Here is a 16383-nt window from a genome sequence, read left to right as displayed (position 1 = left end):
ATAAATACACAGGAGTACACAGGCCAATTTACTTGGCAACGTTCCGCAGCATCAGCTAATGGTACCACAGACCCGTGGCAAGGGAGCCCTGCCTGCAGAGTGGCCCGGGTGCCAGCAGAAAACTCTCCATCTCCAGATCCACCACTGACTCCAGCACAGGCGTGAGTGGTCACTTTGGCTCCAATTTCCCATGCCTGTGTACGGGAAGTACCCACAACTTCCCTTTGAGGAAGATACATACCCTGGAACTGACTCTGTTTTGATGGAGCCTTCCATGAAAAAGTGGAAGAAGTTGTGCAGGGATGTCAGGAAGGCTCCAGGGACATATGCCCTTAACAAAAGGTTGCAAGCTGTCTGGGGGCAATAGTCCCTCTTTGAAGAGTGTTTGTCATCATCAAGTATTTAGGCACTACCACTAACACACAAACTTTTCACCTGCTGACTATTCAAACCATTCATAAGCTTTTTGCCAAACTCTAGGTTTTTGTTTTGTTTTGCTTTCCTAAATATCCACTTGCCTATTTGTCTTGGCAAAAACATTCCTGTGTTCTCAGTTAAACTTTCCTCCATGATCACAAAGAGGTCACGTCAGCAGCTGGTACCCCTCTTCCAGACATGGATTACACAGTTCTTTCCAAGGACCATTTCTCCCCCTCTCCTCCTCCCTAAAGATTAATTCTTGCACTCCTGACAACAGAGTACTATCCAATATCTAGATCCTGGAGAGTAGTTTCATCTGCAAAAGGACCACCTCTGAGGTGGACAAATGCCAGGTATTCAGGCCTTTTAAAACTTTTCCTACAAACCTTGCACAAAGACAAAGAAAAGCCTGTTCCTCCACCTTCCTATCCACTTCTCTTCCAGTGTGCTTCCCTCGCTTTGTTCTGCCTGCTTTTACACTGCTGATAAACAGGGAGGGCTGATAGCAGCGAACACGGGCAGCTCTCTGCTCTCAGTGGTTATTTAGCACCTAGCAAGCACTTTGGTGCCCTGCTGGGCAGCCCAGCCATACAGTCTCCATACAACCCGGATTTAGGAACTAACCCTTTCCAAGCACCACTGCGGTTCTGGCAGAGCAGCAGCCAGAAGCGACACCCTGCAATGTCTGGGGTGGCTTTGCAGGATTCTGTCTGTGACAATTTTTAGGGCATGCACATGCTTTCACACTGCCCCTGTTGCAGCAAGGTCTGTCAGTTCTATTGAAGACAGTTGTGTAACTCTGGTTTGGTTATATATAAAATATAAAAAAATTATATTGTGACCAACTGCACCCACTGCTTTTGTTGAGGATTGTAGAACCAGAGCACAATAAGAGATTTTAAACTCATAAAATGCAAATCGTCATACTTAGGTGAACACTGCCAGCTGGTGTTAAATCCAAGAAAATCTTGACTTTCTATATAAACATGGTTTTAGTAAGAGCTCAGTAGGAGTGGAAATATTTTCTTGAGGAGTAGAAAAGAAAAATGGTTTAATCGAGCTGTCTCTGCATGGCTGCAAATCAAATATTATTCTGGTGCATGGGAGCTTTGCAGTTTATATAACCTGACTGCAGGAATACTAGAGAGATCCAGAAAGGTGAAAATTGCCCAAATCAATATGAATGCGAAAATGCTCAAAATCAATAAGACATGAAGCGAGTTACTTTCATTGCTCAATAAATAGGGAAGAAAATGAAGCTTTAACACCTGCAGGTAATGAGTTACAGCAATACATGTTGAAAAAAAAAAAAATTGACTTTGCCCCTACCATTTTATTGATGTGACCAGCACTGATGATTAGGAAAGAATATAATAAATAATGTCAACATAGAGCTAAATATTACAAAAGTGTATTTGCATTCCATTTAGAAAAGATCTCATACACGAAAGCCAAGAGCTGCTGATTGCTGCTTTTGTTTCCCAAGCGTAAACCCATGCACATTTTAAGTTCTATAAAACCAACAAACAAACATGATGAGTTCATTGGACTAAGTGTTCGCTTTAACCCCAGTATGTATTAATCTGCATGTACAAACACTGTGTGAGAAGAGCTCTCTGTTTCTCGATTACACGCTGTGGTTTCTAGACATATGGCAAATAGCCTTTGGAAAGGCTGCCTCTGATTTCCCTGCATAGTTAGACAACATGAATATAAATCACAGACTTCAGGGAAAAAAAAAAAGAACTGGCTTTCTTAAAAAGTCCTGAGAAGTGGAACCCTTTGTCCTGTGCTTGGTGGGCACACTGGGCGGTGGTGACCCCAGACATGACTCCTGGTGACTGCCTCGTGCCCTGCAATGCTCCTGACGCCTGGGGAGAGCGTGGCAGAGGGACAGACCAGCCCTCTCGCTTTGCAGAGAACCGCTTGACATCTTCAAAAGTTACCCTGTGGTTTAATATGTCCTGAAAAGTGGTAGTGGCCAGCATGAGAAGTATCCACTGGAGAGGTGTCTTTAGAAAGGTCTGTAAGCTTTACGCTGGCACAGGTCCTACCTTCAGGTTATTAAACAGGCAGCCCAGGAAGGAAACAGCACAGTTACTCCTCATTTGCTCTTCCAGGTCCTCACTCAGACTTAATCAGCCCACACCTACCACACTTGAAAATAACCTGTGAGCACTCGAACCTCAGCAGAGAGTTTATATTTTGCTTCACCAAGGCAGGGTTTTAATCCATAACAAACATAGACACTAACTTGTTATGACTCTTGGGAGGTAGACCCAGCCTGGAGGGAGGATAAGGGCATGTTCTGCTTACACAACCCAGAGCATGCTGCAGTCGGGTGCTCCCATGAACCTCCTCGAAAAGCTGCATCCCTGCCTGCTGCAGTGACTTACGTATTTTTGGATACCTGGGCCTTAGTGCCTGCAGCAACAGAATAAACTTCTCAAAGTGCGTTCTTTAACAGGGAAAGCAGAAACAATGAAACATCCAACAGAAAATGAGATGGTTCAAAAAGAAACAAAGGACTGAAATAGGATCTGTTCGTGGAGTCCTCATACAGCTTTAAAAAAGTTATGTAAATGTATATACACGCACACACATACACATTGGCTTCATAGAGTTTTCTGTGGGGTAAGAATCAAAAATCTGCAGACCCACAATATATATTTCTGATTTTTTTAAATAATTTCCACCTCCAACAGAAAGTTACAAAAGGTTTAACAAGAAAAAAAACCTCAAGTCTTCAGCTGAAGAAATGTACATTTCCTACTTAAAACCCTGATCTCCAGAACGTACTGCACCCTACATCACATCGCATGGTGACATTATATGAGATGATTGCTCAGTTCTCCCATATTGCACCTTGCTCTATTGTCCAGTTCCTCTAGAAAAGAGACAGTGGTGAGTACACCCAGTGCCTTCACTCAAACACCGACTGCCCTGGCAGCCTGATCCCTCACGTTGTGGTCTGCTTTGTGTAGCCTGCTTTTACCTGTAGGCTACAAAATGTTCTTTCCTGGAGGAAGGAATGATTTGTGCCTGCCTTACAGGCAATGAAAATAGTTTTATGAGGCTGGAGCTCTTAGACTTCCTTCTGCTGTGCAGTTCTGACTCCAGCAGTGCCGCACAGCGTCGCTGCCTGCTGACAGCAGTGTGATGCACCGTGCACGCCCCAGCTGGTGCAGCACCTCTGGAATCATCAGTGTGTGACAGACATAACCTGCTCTGCCGCTGGCATAATGAGGAGAAATCCTTAGATCTGAAACACCGCATGATATCGCTGCTGAGCCAAGGGAGAACAGAAATGCCCAAGCTCTTATCACAGGGCAAAAAAAGCAATTGAAGAAGTGGTGAGAGATGAGGGCAGAGGGCTTCTTTTAAATGACTGTTTGCAGGTGGGGTTTGTGGGGTTTTTTAAAGGAGTGGAAATCTAGGCCCTGATTTAAATGGTGAACAAAGTGAAGGTCTGCATGAGAGGTATAGCAAAAACTCTTGACTATCACCTTAGCTCAAGTGGAGGTGTGGGCAGATGGGGAATAATTCCTCCACTACAGAATTAACAAGAATGAGACCTGTGGATTTATTTCTGCCTTCTTGGACGGACACCTCTTGCTGTTTTCCAAGGATCTGGACATAGCAGCAGGCAGTTTTATTTCACTTGGACCGATCGCAGGATAAAAGCCAGCCTCTCCTTCAGTCGCAGACTCCATGAATCCCCAAAGTCTTACCATAAAAGAGCTTTGTACTGTGTAAGTGCCTGACCTCCATTACACACGTAGCCTTTGATTTTTATTTATAAAAATCCTTAGCAGCTTTCTGTCCCCGCACATCTCTGTTCGCTACAGCAGGAGGATGTGCCCACAACTGCAAACAAATGCAACCAAGGAACGAGAGGACATTGAACCCAGGACACAAATACCTACAGCATCTCTTAACCAATTAGCGTGACAACAGAAGAAAGTAGTGAGAAGTGTTGTCTTCCTCTCTGAGCAAGAGACACAGACTATCACCCCGCATCCCAGGGAGAGGCCAGCACATTAATACATCTTATTCCCTAACTGCCTTATATCTGGATAGTGATAGTTAAAACACAGTCATTTTTGATCAAAACTCTAAAACCCAGTAATGAAGTCTTTTTTTCAACCATAGCGAGTGTGTGTTACTCCCACTGATGAGCCAGAATGGGGTTGCTCTCCATCTTTGAAAAATGAGGCAATTACACATCAAAATAAAGGTGCTTCATGCTAGCCACCCAGACTTGAAGATTTTTTCCAAAAGCCACAAAAGCTTGTTTTAAGTGCTCATGGCTCATTTGTAACAACCATGCATCAGCATCAGAACTGCAGTGCAGCAGAGAGATAAAAGACTTCTTATAAAAATCCAGGGGAGAGAAAAAACCTCCTTAGCTGCAAGTTGCAGACTCTAAAAAGAGATCTCATCCCAACCCTGATAAGAAACAGTCTAGCTGCAAATACATACATGAGAGCACGTCCCAGCTATACCTCTTCTGTCCTCTAGTGTCAGCTTTTTGTAATGAACAGAATCAGAATAAGCCTTTTTCTGTTGTCCATTTTAACTGTGTAGTTTTGGTTTTTTAAGCAAAGAAATACCTATACTATTGTGAATACTGAACACTGGTAGAGACACCTCTGAAAAGAGGCCAAGTTTTGACTGAAAAGCATCAGTGGCCCCCAAGCCCAACTGCTAAGTTTCAGGCAGCATCACTGCAGCACATGAATGCAACCAGCAATCTCTAGATTTACTTCAGGGTAGAATCACAGCAAAACAGAGAACACAACTGATTTTGCTCCCAGCTTTTCTTTAAACAAATGTCCATGTATGCACAGAGTTTGTGTAGCTAAAAATAAAACAGAACTGCATTTTCCACCTTGACTTACAATATACCTATACATGCAGGCTGTTCTGCTTAAGAACATCTCTAGCCAAACTCCAACCTACAACAGGCAATTATTTCAGTCATTTCACAAGTATAGTCATAAATTTTCCCAAAGTAGAGCAGTTTTATGAACAGCACAATTGTCTCTGCATTTAGGGGCTGGTATAGTAAGGTATCAAAAAACCCTAGAGTACTTAGTTCCACTAGTTTAGAAAAACAAGATCAGATTAACTAATAATAGTTGCACAAGAGCTGTGGGTAGAGGCAGGAGCGGAGACAAGTGCCAGCCGAAGATCTCTAGCACCCTCTTCTGGTTCCTGGGTTCCTGGACCGCAGCTAGAAACCTCCCTTCTGCTCAAGTGACATTGGTAGACCCAGTTAACACACACCTAGATGACAGGTCCCGGGATGCCAGTGCCCTCAGCAGCACCAGAGTGAACAATAAAGGACATCCTATTGTTTTGAAAATTTCAGGAAGAAATTACAACTGTTGCCATTTTTTTCCTATCACGCTCAGCATCCATTATTTGCGTTACTGCATTTAGTAGAAGGTGTAGATCCAGGTCCAGAACCTTAATGTACCGGAGAACATACAGACACTGGAAAAAAAATGCTTACAAGAGACAGATGAGAAAACAGAGACAATTCATATGCAATATGGCCCAAGAGCCAGGCAGAGATCAGAGTATCCTGAGTTGCCACGGTTCCTCACTTTGCTTCATTTCACTTTGGAAGGTTTGAGGGGAGGGGAAGGAGAGGTGCCAGACATCATCTCTAGGAAGGAAGATAAAAATGAAATTTCACTGGCCTCCAGAGACAGCATGGAAGAAAGTATAAGGATGCCCTTTTCAAACCTGACTGCATGGATGACACAATCCAGCACCACTGGCCAAAGGCAGATGCCATCCTCTTAAAGTCAAGAGAAAAGTGACACATTGAATGGGAGTAACTACAGCGCAGGGTGCTCTAAAGTGTGTTTATAAGGTAACCAGGGGCAGGAGATATACGGAAGGAATGAGAGAGGACCAAAAATGGCAGAAGAACCTGCGCAGCATCACTCTGAGACCGGTGGGGCAGCACAGTGCTGAGGTCACTGCTGACTCAAGAGCTGGGCAGATGAGAAGAGCCCCAGTGAAGAATCTTGAGATACACAGGCAGAATAGGTTATACACAGCAAAGATCTGCAGCTAGAGGTGGCTATGAGAACCCACAGATTGTAAAAGATGGGGAGACACACAAGATAACAAGTTCATAATTAGGAATGGAAGCAAAGAGAAAAATGGTAAGAAGATACTATTTAAAAGTAAGAAAATAGAAAAACCAGACCATTTACTGGGAAGTTTGATCTCTTGGCTAAGCAATACTGCTTCTGCACTGCATGGAGCCATTCACTTTCTTCCTGTCACACTGGTGTTTTCAGTCATTGGTGTCAATAGCTCTGAGGTCTGGGTCACTCAATATTGAGCAGCTTCTTCCTCTTGGGGATCAAATACTTCAAAAACAATCATCAGCAGCTCACCTCTGTTCTCTCTGTCCACTCGAGAGTTCCCCTAAAGCCCAGACTTTCATCACTTTGCACAGATCTAAGGCACAGAAAGCACCCTTGAGGGACAATCATGCAGAGGCCCTGGCCAAGCAGCTGGAGGGGAAGGTTAGTTGGCCTGGCCAAGGACTGACATCACCCTAGGACCTTGTTAAAGTAAACCAAAGATAAAATTACCTGTCTGGCCCTGTGTGGTCAAGCTTTCTCGCATGATGGGAGGGATAATACCATCCAGGCACCAGTCACAGAAGAGCTTTGCAGGAGGACCAGGTTCATGCTGATGGATTTCCTGGAATGAGAACTTCCTTAAGAGCAGAGAGGACAGCCGGGTGCCCAGGCAATAAGGTCCAGAGACCCCTCTCTGTGCTCCAAGCCAAGCTGCTATTCCCCATACCATTAGCAACCAGGAAAGCTGGCTATAAGCATAACCATTAATTCCACATACATGAACACATGACAGATGTACGGCATTGGGCAAATCCTAACACAGTTACCTCACATAGCAGTGATGAGTTTTTATATTTTTTTTGTTTCAATTAACAGTGAATTCTTTCTTTTTTTCAATAATTTTTTCTTTCAATTAACAGTGAAACCCTTGCAAAATTGGGTTCCTCTGTTCAGCTCCCGTGCATCCCCCATCCCCACACATCCTTCAGACACTGCCCAGCAACTCACTGCTCAGCCAGAACTATTTCACCTGCATTTTCTCTGCTTCCTTCCACATTTACTCTCTGACAGGGCTTTAAACACCATTAAAGCCCTGAGACACCAACTTACTACCTTGCAGGTCTTGGCTATCCACACCAGGTATTGGCTGTGCTATGAAGCCCTCCAGCTCAGCCTGGAGCTGTAAGCCACCACTTTCCATCAGTCCTCCTCCTCCTTGCAGTTCCTTCTCCCCCAGGCATGTTGCTGAGACACAAAAACCCTGCTGAGCCCCCCACCCACATGGCACCCATTGCTCCTGCAGCCAGTGCAGCACCGAGACCTCACTGGCCACCCTCACACCTCTCCCTAGAGGCCTGTTTGCTCCACCAGCCCCACCAGGCAGCTCAAGACCACCTGGGAGGTAACAAGCAGCTCCTGATCCACAGCTGCAGCACTGCCAAAGCCTCTGCATTCAGCAGAGCCAAGCTGCCCGTCCTTCATTTTTCTCAGCTGTTTCTGTTGAACACTGAGCTCTTTCACCACCCAGCTCGACGAGCCATGCCTCTGCATACTCCTCTTCGCCCTTTGTTCTTACTATTTCTTTAGAAATTGTTTTCCACTCTTTATTAGAGCAGTTTCTGCTCCAGCTTTATCTCTCCACCCTCAGACCTTGAAGCCATCTCTAGCTGTAATTGCTAGCTGCCACTGGGCAACCAAGGGAAGAAGCCAGTGAGTGAGTCCCAGCTGGTGAAGGTGTCTTGATCTACATCCTGCTCCCTCAGCCCAAGTGGGGCAGCTTCTGGGTCTGTCCTTTCACTACTGGCTCATCGTTTCTGCACCACCAAACCTGCCAAAAATTCAAAGGTGAGTCCATCTGCCTTTCAGAAGTCTTAACAGCAGCCAGACACCAAAAAAAAAAAAAAATCCTGAAGAAAAATGCAGATTTAACCTACACTGTAGCTGCCCGGTTTTGAACAATGCACGAGTTAAGCCAGGCTGCACATAATTATTTGGATTTCATTTCAGTCAAGTACCAGCCTCATCTTCTTGGAGAGCTCTGGCTTTTCCCTGCTCCTGCTATACTCTAGCAGTGATGCACCCTTTAGGTAAGGGCATTTCTACACGCCAAGTTATTTGGAGGAAGCCTTTATCCTTACCCACAGGACTGTGCCTACTCCTAAAATCTCTTAAGGATTTTGCAGAAACTCCATCTTTTTTTCTAATCCCTTTTCCAATCTTAATTTTCCCATTGATACAATAGGAAACTATTCTAACATCAGGAATACATTTGTTAAGCAGCAAGAGAAAATTCTTACTTCAAAGAAAATTAAGGTCAAGCACTTGTAAAATGAGAAATCCAGAACCTGACTGAAGGCCAGGAAGCACAAGCCTGTGCAACCTTCAAGCCCTTGCAGGCATGCGTTACTTTTGTTAGACTTTGATTGCATGAGCACATACCATTCACCTGGCAAGACATCTGCCTTACTCAGTATTTTGTTTTTACTTGCTTAACACATCATCCACACAGCGCACAAAATACAGAACTACTCCTCTCCTCACAATTGTGCCTCTGGTATGCTTGTACTGGGTCCTTCACCCAGTACAAGTAACTAACTTGTATTAACAGTAACTTACCTCTGTATCCTTCTGGTTAGACCACAGCTCGGCCTACAGTATGGTCCATTTTCTCCAAGTAAATAAATTACCAAGATTAGGATAAGAATTTTCAGAAACATCCACTAAAAATCAACATCTTGCTTGCTTATTGCTAAACCTGGCATGTCCTGACCAGCATTCTCTCAACATAAAGCAAAAAAAACCAACCAAAAAAACCCATAGAGACAAGAAATAAGAGAACCACGTCAAGCCTCTACATGAACCATAAGAGATTTTGATTTTCTTACAGTGCAACTACATAATTTGAGATCACCACATGCAGCAAATGCTGGCTGTAAACCTATCTTCTAACACAAGACTAGCCACTAAGAGACAGCAACACTTCACCAGCATCGGAAGACAAGACTCTAGCTGTCAGCTACATGATCTGGATGGAAACAAATTGCAGACCTTTCTTCTCAAAATTATGAGCTTGTGCGCCATCCTGTTTGCTCCCATTTATTCTTGTCACATAAATTTCTTTTCCCTCTTTTGCCATTGAGTTCTCCCCAGTTTTAGCTTCAGCCTTCAGCCCACCTGCTGGGCTCTGCCACCCTGAAGGTGCACCCCCAGTGACCTGGTCAGCCAGGGAAAACTGGTTCCACAATGATAAGTATTTGGCAGTTAAGTGACTGAGAACAGATCCTTGTCATGGAAGCATAAGGTAACCATAACCACAGCCAGTATCACCAGTTCCACCTGCAACAATGTGTTCATTTTTCAGTAGTTTCATCAAACAGAAGACTAAAAATTAAGTTATGCTAATTTATAGTTTAACTGGAACACTAAGATATTTTCACATTGTATTTTCAGAATAACTAATTCATTAACCTCAACTAAGAAAATGTTTTTATTCTGTACAAAGATCATTTCTGCATGCCCAGTTTGGAGGTGGCCAGAGAAAAATATCAGAGCAGAAAAAAAAAAATGCTCATGTGATGACTTTACATTCATGCTTGAGCTCCTTTTTGAATCAGCTTTCCAATGCAGACAGAAGTATTTCTCAGCTTTTGGTAAAGAAGTGTTTACAGATTACCATAAACAGTGGCTTGATTCAGTAGGATGCTTACAGTACATGACAATTCCTTACAGATCAGCTTATTTCAAACATTATCCTTTCAAACAGTATACCTTGTTACCTAAAGCAACACTACAGGAAAAAAGGCGAACCTGGTAACTGATGAAGAGGCCCTTCAGCCCAGCTGTAACTTAAGTTCCATATATCCCAGCCAGGAAACATGATACTCATGACAAGAGCCACCAGTAACACCAACAGGTACAAATTTCAAGCACAGAAGATGAGTTGTTGCTAACAGTGCTACAGTGTCCCCTTGTACTACATTCAAATTGTGCATGCACAACTCAAAGCTCAACCATTTTTCATCTGTCCCCGATACAGTCACTTGAGCTCAGATGGGATGCTCCATAACTTTGCTAAAGATGGTTTCACTGCAGCACCCTTGCAACAGGAAGGAACGGGAGGTGGAAGATGCAAAGATTAGAATAGCTCAGACCTCCCAGACATCAAGCTATCACACGGAAGGAGGAGTAAGAATCCAAAGGAAGCCACTGTAGCAAAGCCACCATACTAGAATAATCAGAGCTGCACACTGCATCCTGATACTGGCTATATCGAGTCACAGGTTGGAGAAAAACCTACATCACCTTCCTTGATCCAACTGTAAGAACACTACGGCAACAGCAGGTACTGTCTGGCGTCAGAGCAGGTCAGGAGCTGTCTGCTGGCACCTGATGCGAACAGGCCGGTTTTAGAATCGATTGGCTTAGAAGGCGGTAACTCAGGACAGCACACAGCCAGTCTGGTAATCTAGCAAAATGCAACAGCTCAGGCTACGTCCATCTTTCAAGCATTTGGAACTCCTTGCGTCAGTTCAGTTCTCAAGGCTGACTGCTCCCTGGCAGAATGGAAGGAATTTGCTTTCCTTTGCTTCCCAAGCTGAAACTCTGTGGTACCTTGCTCAGTGCCACCAGAAGCAGTCATCTCCCCATACCTCCTAAGGGGAACTCAAGGTCTCTCATATCGACCCAAGCTCCATCAGCCTGATGTGCAGAAGCTTCTCTGAAGTCAACAATCATATCAGCTGCTAAAAATACCCCCTTCCACTTCAAAGCTGTATTTTTGACCTGGATAGGATAGGAAAGTAAATGAGCATTTGCCCTGCAAGTATGGAATGCCATTTCTCTGTAACAATTGCTGCACTATTGCCAGGGGAATAAATAGCTGCATACTAAGAGGATGTCCAAGGAAGACATATACAGAATGAAGGCTAAGTAGCAAGCATACTCTCAGGTACCTTTATAGGGATTTAAGAAATGCATGCCACTACAGACCCTGTAAGACCTCACATCTCCATCAGGTGATCAGATCCACACCAGAGACTGCCATGGAAGCAGGCTTCGGTAGGCACTGAATTTGGTAACAGAGCAGGACACTCTACCAACCAACAGGTCAAAGGTATGAATTTTTCTTCTGTCTGTCTGAAGGACTTTCCTAGATGGCAACACATGAAGACACAGACCCCAGAAGTTGCTTACAAATCTCTGAGGAAGCACAAACCTCCAGAGACAGAAGAAAGTTCTCCATACACACCGATGCCTCACACAGAGCCAGACGCCTAGCAAATCACTGCCAGTGCCGGCTTCGCAAAGGCATTCCAGCTTCCTCTAGGAAAGGCTGAAGACAGAACCAGGGAAGGAAACAAACCTCATTCAATCTGCAGTAAGGCTCACTGATAACTATGAATAACAGCACAAGGAAAGCTAACCAGCTAGTCAGCACATTTAGCATACTAATGAGCCCACAATTCTTGGTGCACAACAGCAATAATCCCGAATCAGACCAGAAGCTCCCTGCAGCTGAGTAAATTGCCTCAGCCACTGCCTAGCAGCAAAGAGAAAACAGGGAAAAATAAAGACATCCTTGGCTAAACTCTCCTTCCAGTTTCTAGCAGCCAGTAGTTTATATGTATTTACTGAAGAACAGGTATTCTTTAAAGAAGAAGCACTAAAGTTGACGTCCCCATCATAAAAAAAAGCAGATTATTTCCCCCCACCGGCAATTGCACAGAAGAACATAAGTCCATTTCCTTCACACTGGATAACATTTCTCAAAGAGTGGGATGACAAGCAGCAAAAATCTACCTCAGAATCTTGATTGGGTCCAACATGCATCAATGGACAACTTTACTGTAATTAACACTCTTCTGGAAAGATAACTAGCTTCTCTTACCAGTTAAGAGAGAAAAAGGCCCTGTACAAGTCAGTGAGGAAGGCCTCTGGTCATTCCTCATGAGGTAAAGGAGCCCCAGGCTCTCTACCATAAACACAGGTACCCTCCAAACCAGCAGCAGACACAGAGGGCACATCCCTCATCACCAACAGATCAGAAAATCCGTGAGTGACTCATCACTCATCTTCCCTTTTGAAGAAAGATGGAAACCAGCAAGACACGGGTCTCTGCCAATAAAGACGGGATGAAGAGGGGAAATGGCAGTGACTGCAAATCACACAGCAGTGCCACGTCTGCATGCAGCAAGCAGCGATTACCGTCATTGACATCAAGATCTTTCAGCCCAAGAGTGACAAACTACCTGCAGCAGAAGTTCATTAACACCCCCAGCTTGCTAGAACCTACTAAGGGAATGAGCAAGCTTAGCCCACCAACTTCTTAAGCCTCTAACGCAGGCCTTCTTGCTGATGTTTAATCAAGCAGAAAAACAAGAGAAGACATATCCTGGCAATAGATTTTGGTTTATGTACAAAAGAGAAAGGGCGATGAACTACTAAAATTGCCCTGGGAGAGGAACAAAGTCAAAGGTGGAAAAAGTCGCATTGCTACTAGAGAATCAGATTTCATTCTGCTTTGCATCCTCAAGGACTGAACAAAAGGGAGGGGGACAGCACAAAAGAATGCTTTCATACATTTTATGAAAGTAAAATATGAAAACCAAACTTTGCTTCAAGTGACATTTCCCAGGAAAATATAAATCAAAAACTCAAGTGAAAACAGAGTTCCTCAGTGAATGACTGAAGTAAGCGTTTCTTAAGATGGCAAAAGAGTACCAACGCACAACTCAGCTTTGCCATAAGTAAATATAAGACCATCCAGTTCCTCAGTGGAAACATCAAAGCTTCCCCACTTACTGAAGTAACAGAGCAGGCAGATAACCATTTAAGCTGGGGACCGTGCAGGCCTCTGACGCGTCTCTGAGCTAGCAGAAGGGATGGCTGTACAGGACAAGAACTGGACCCACCAGAATCAGACGGTTAATGCTACGCCTCTGCTTAGCATCAAATCCCAGCATCAAACATGCCAGACCTGAGAAACGCAAAGAGTAATTATGTCGTGTGTATAGAGCCAGGAGAGACAACACAGCAGATATAAGAGAAGAAGCCACACACTTAGAAAAGTAGTTACAAAGGCTGTAAAGGTGTTTCATTCTACAAAGCAAAACCACAGCCCAGTTCCTCCTTTGCTCATAGCTTATTATAACCAGTGTTTCCATTACCAGTTTTAGGTCATAAACCAATGAAATCGAAGTACCAAGTATAAGTATTATTTTCTCTAAAGAGAATTTTCTGAATTACAACCTGTAAATTTCCCAAGTCTATACACTTGGTGTAACACAATTCTTCTCTAATTACAGTATCTTCCCAAAAGGTTAATTACAGGGTGACACTTTTGACTGAACTTAATAAAGAGGAGGAAAAAAAAAAAATAATCTATATCCCACTTTAAGAAATACCAAAGCAAAAAAGTTTTCACTTAGTAATAAAAATAGCATATTCACATACCACTAAGTGATCAGGATAGGCAGAAGATCCTTTTGATAGAATGTGAAAACCAAAAAGGGAATAAACTACACCAAGGCATCAAAGTTAGTTAAAAAAACTCCAGGAGAGGAGAAAGAGAAAGGTGTGTAAGACATACAGCTAAGAAAGGCTTCAATACTGATATGGTGGCTTTCTCTTAAAAAAAAAAAAAATTATCTTCTTAAATTTAGATGAGAAAATGGCGTATTTCAATACATTGTGCCAGAATTAACTACATCAACATTTGCATGCCTGTTCCAAGACAAGAATTGACCTCTTGAATAGAAATCTCTATTTAAACTAATAAAAAAAGACACATACATACCACCTCTGTCCCAAAATTGATAGATGCCACCTTATTAAAAATGTATTCTCCTAAAGAAGTTAAATATGGACAAAGTCTCAGCTTTATAAATATTTTTCCTTTGGAGTTCGAAACTGCAAATTACTTACTATAAGAAATAGTACAATTAAAAAATATCTTGAAGGGGAATGTCTATATATATATAAGCTATGTTATAAATACACATGACATCACCAAGAGCAGTTGTGCTTATGAATTACATGCTACATAGTTTGTGCAACACTGTGGAAAATATTTAAAGATCCAAAATGAACCAAATAAAACTAAAAATAATACAATATTGTTTTTTAAATACATGATCATGAAGAAAAAGTTTGACACAAAGTAAGCAAAACAGGTGCTTATTGCATAGATATACTTCTGCTGCTGTTAAAGCAAGATCTGGTGAGGAAAATATTTTTACCTCGTTCTGAAATACAGTCACTGCTGCCAGAGTACATTTAATATAAATGAAAACAAAACCTACCAGATTTAAAAACAATATCCTCAATGGTATGCACTGAGACGATATTCTGTAAATCAGTTTATTTTCCATGTAGTGGACAAATCCAGTTAGTGTAATTATTTTTCTGCACATGAATAGTAAAATCAAAGTGCTTATTTTCCCATAAGGAATGTGCTGTCTGTGAGAATACAGGATCTTGCAACACCCCATCCCCATAAAGCTTTCAATTTAAAGTTTAGTTCTAGAAATTTGGAACTGTAATAGCAGGGTCTTTTGCCATTAGTAATGATGACTACACTAGAAATGTCTAAAGAGCAGTTATGTGTGGAAGAAGTAGAACAGTACAATAGCTCAATTAAGGAGAAAGAGTTTTAGTGCACTTTGCTCATTTTAGCCAACATGCTACATTGCCCTTTTTGCATACACAGTGGACTCAAGGACTTCCATTGTAAGAAAGAAATGACTTGGCAAGCAAAACACTCTGTCAAGCTGCCTTTTTTTTTTTTCCCCTTGTAGACTGGGACATTTTAAGACAGAAGCTTTGCAACACATTACACAATTCTTTGTTTTTATTATTAAATGAGAAAGTTTGATTTGTTACATGGTCACATTGCTAGTCAGAAATGCTTCACTGATGAAGAAAGTCAATCTGGGTCAACCCAAGTCCTCATTCTACAACATTCGTTTACAAAGAAATTATAGTAATGTTCAACACACCCAACACAACATTCCTTGCTTTCTTCAGAGAAAAGTCCCATCACTCTTACTTGAGTGGGTATGTTACTACATAAATTAGAAATTTTTTTTGGACAACACATCCCCAAATTTTCATGAGATCAAAATAAGCTTCTACAGATGTTACTGAAGTCTTCACACATCATCATCATCTGATGTATCACTGCTGCTCGTCTCAGAATCCTCATTCTCCAGAGCAGGTTTGAAAGTGCTGTTTTTCCAGGGGCTAAATTTAAAATCACAGATGAGGCCGTTTTTCAAAATGCCATTTTTCCGAAGGCCATTTTTTTGTAACTGAAATGAGAAAACAAGATGTATTTGCAGAAAGAAAAGCAAAACACAACAATCTGTTGCATTTCAACATTCTCTACATCTTGATCTCTGGGCTACATTAGATGCACAAAACTACCTTTTCCTGTATACACACAAAGGAAAACTTCCCCGAGAGCCTTCACTTCTGGGCCAGCCACCTGTATCCGAGCGCTTCCAATTGTGCTAAGCTCCCGCTGTCAACAAGAGCTTACCCCTCTTCTCGCCCACTTCCTCAGACGTCTTGCCCCAGTGATCCCTCCTCCCACATGGTCTCTCTTGCGATGCAGTCCCTTTTTCCACAGTGCTGCAAACATCTGTGCTAAGAAGGGCAGGGTCTGCAATGAGGAAGGGGCCCAGAAGAGGAGAAGCAGCAGGGAGGCATGGGTATTCCCAATCTGTCTACCTGAAGCAGCCGGAAAGTCAAAGACACTGGAGAGAAAGGAAATAACTGATTCTAGAAGAACAAAGAAATTACTACATTTCCACACATAGTGTAGAATCTGGGCAATAAACCAAGCATTTAAGAA

General features: G+C 42.7%; 1 protein-coding gene across 5 annotated transcripts in view; it reads right to left on the bottom strand.

The window, feature by feature from the left end:
• Nucleotides 1-15362: 15362 nt before the first annotated feature.
• GPBP1 (GC-rich promoter binding protein 1) overlaps nt 15363-16383 on the bottom strand; it is a 33893-nt gene continuing 32872 nt past the window's right edge. For all 5 annotated transcript variants that reach the window (XM_074166164.1, XM_074166165.1, XM_074166162.1 and 2 more), the window contains one exon: nt 15363-15838. In XM_074166164.1, the coding sequence (XP_074022265.1) occupies nt 15680-15838 (159 nt within the window). In that variant the 3' untranslated portion in view covers nt 15363-15679. The remainder of the gene's footprint in view (nt 15839-16383) is intronic.

Source organism: Numenius arquata, chromosome Z (genome assembly GCF_964106895.1).
Source record: "Numenius arquata chromosome Z, bNumArq3.hap1.1, whole genome shotgun sequence".
NCBI lineage: Eukaryota > Metazoa > Chordata > Aves > Charadriiformes > Scolopacidae > Numenius > Numenius arquata.
This window is presented reverse-complemented; position numbering and strand designations above follow the sequence as displayed.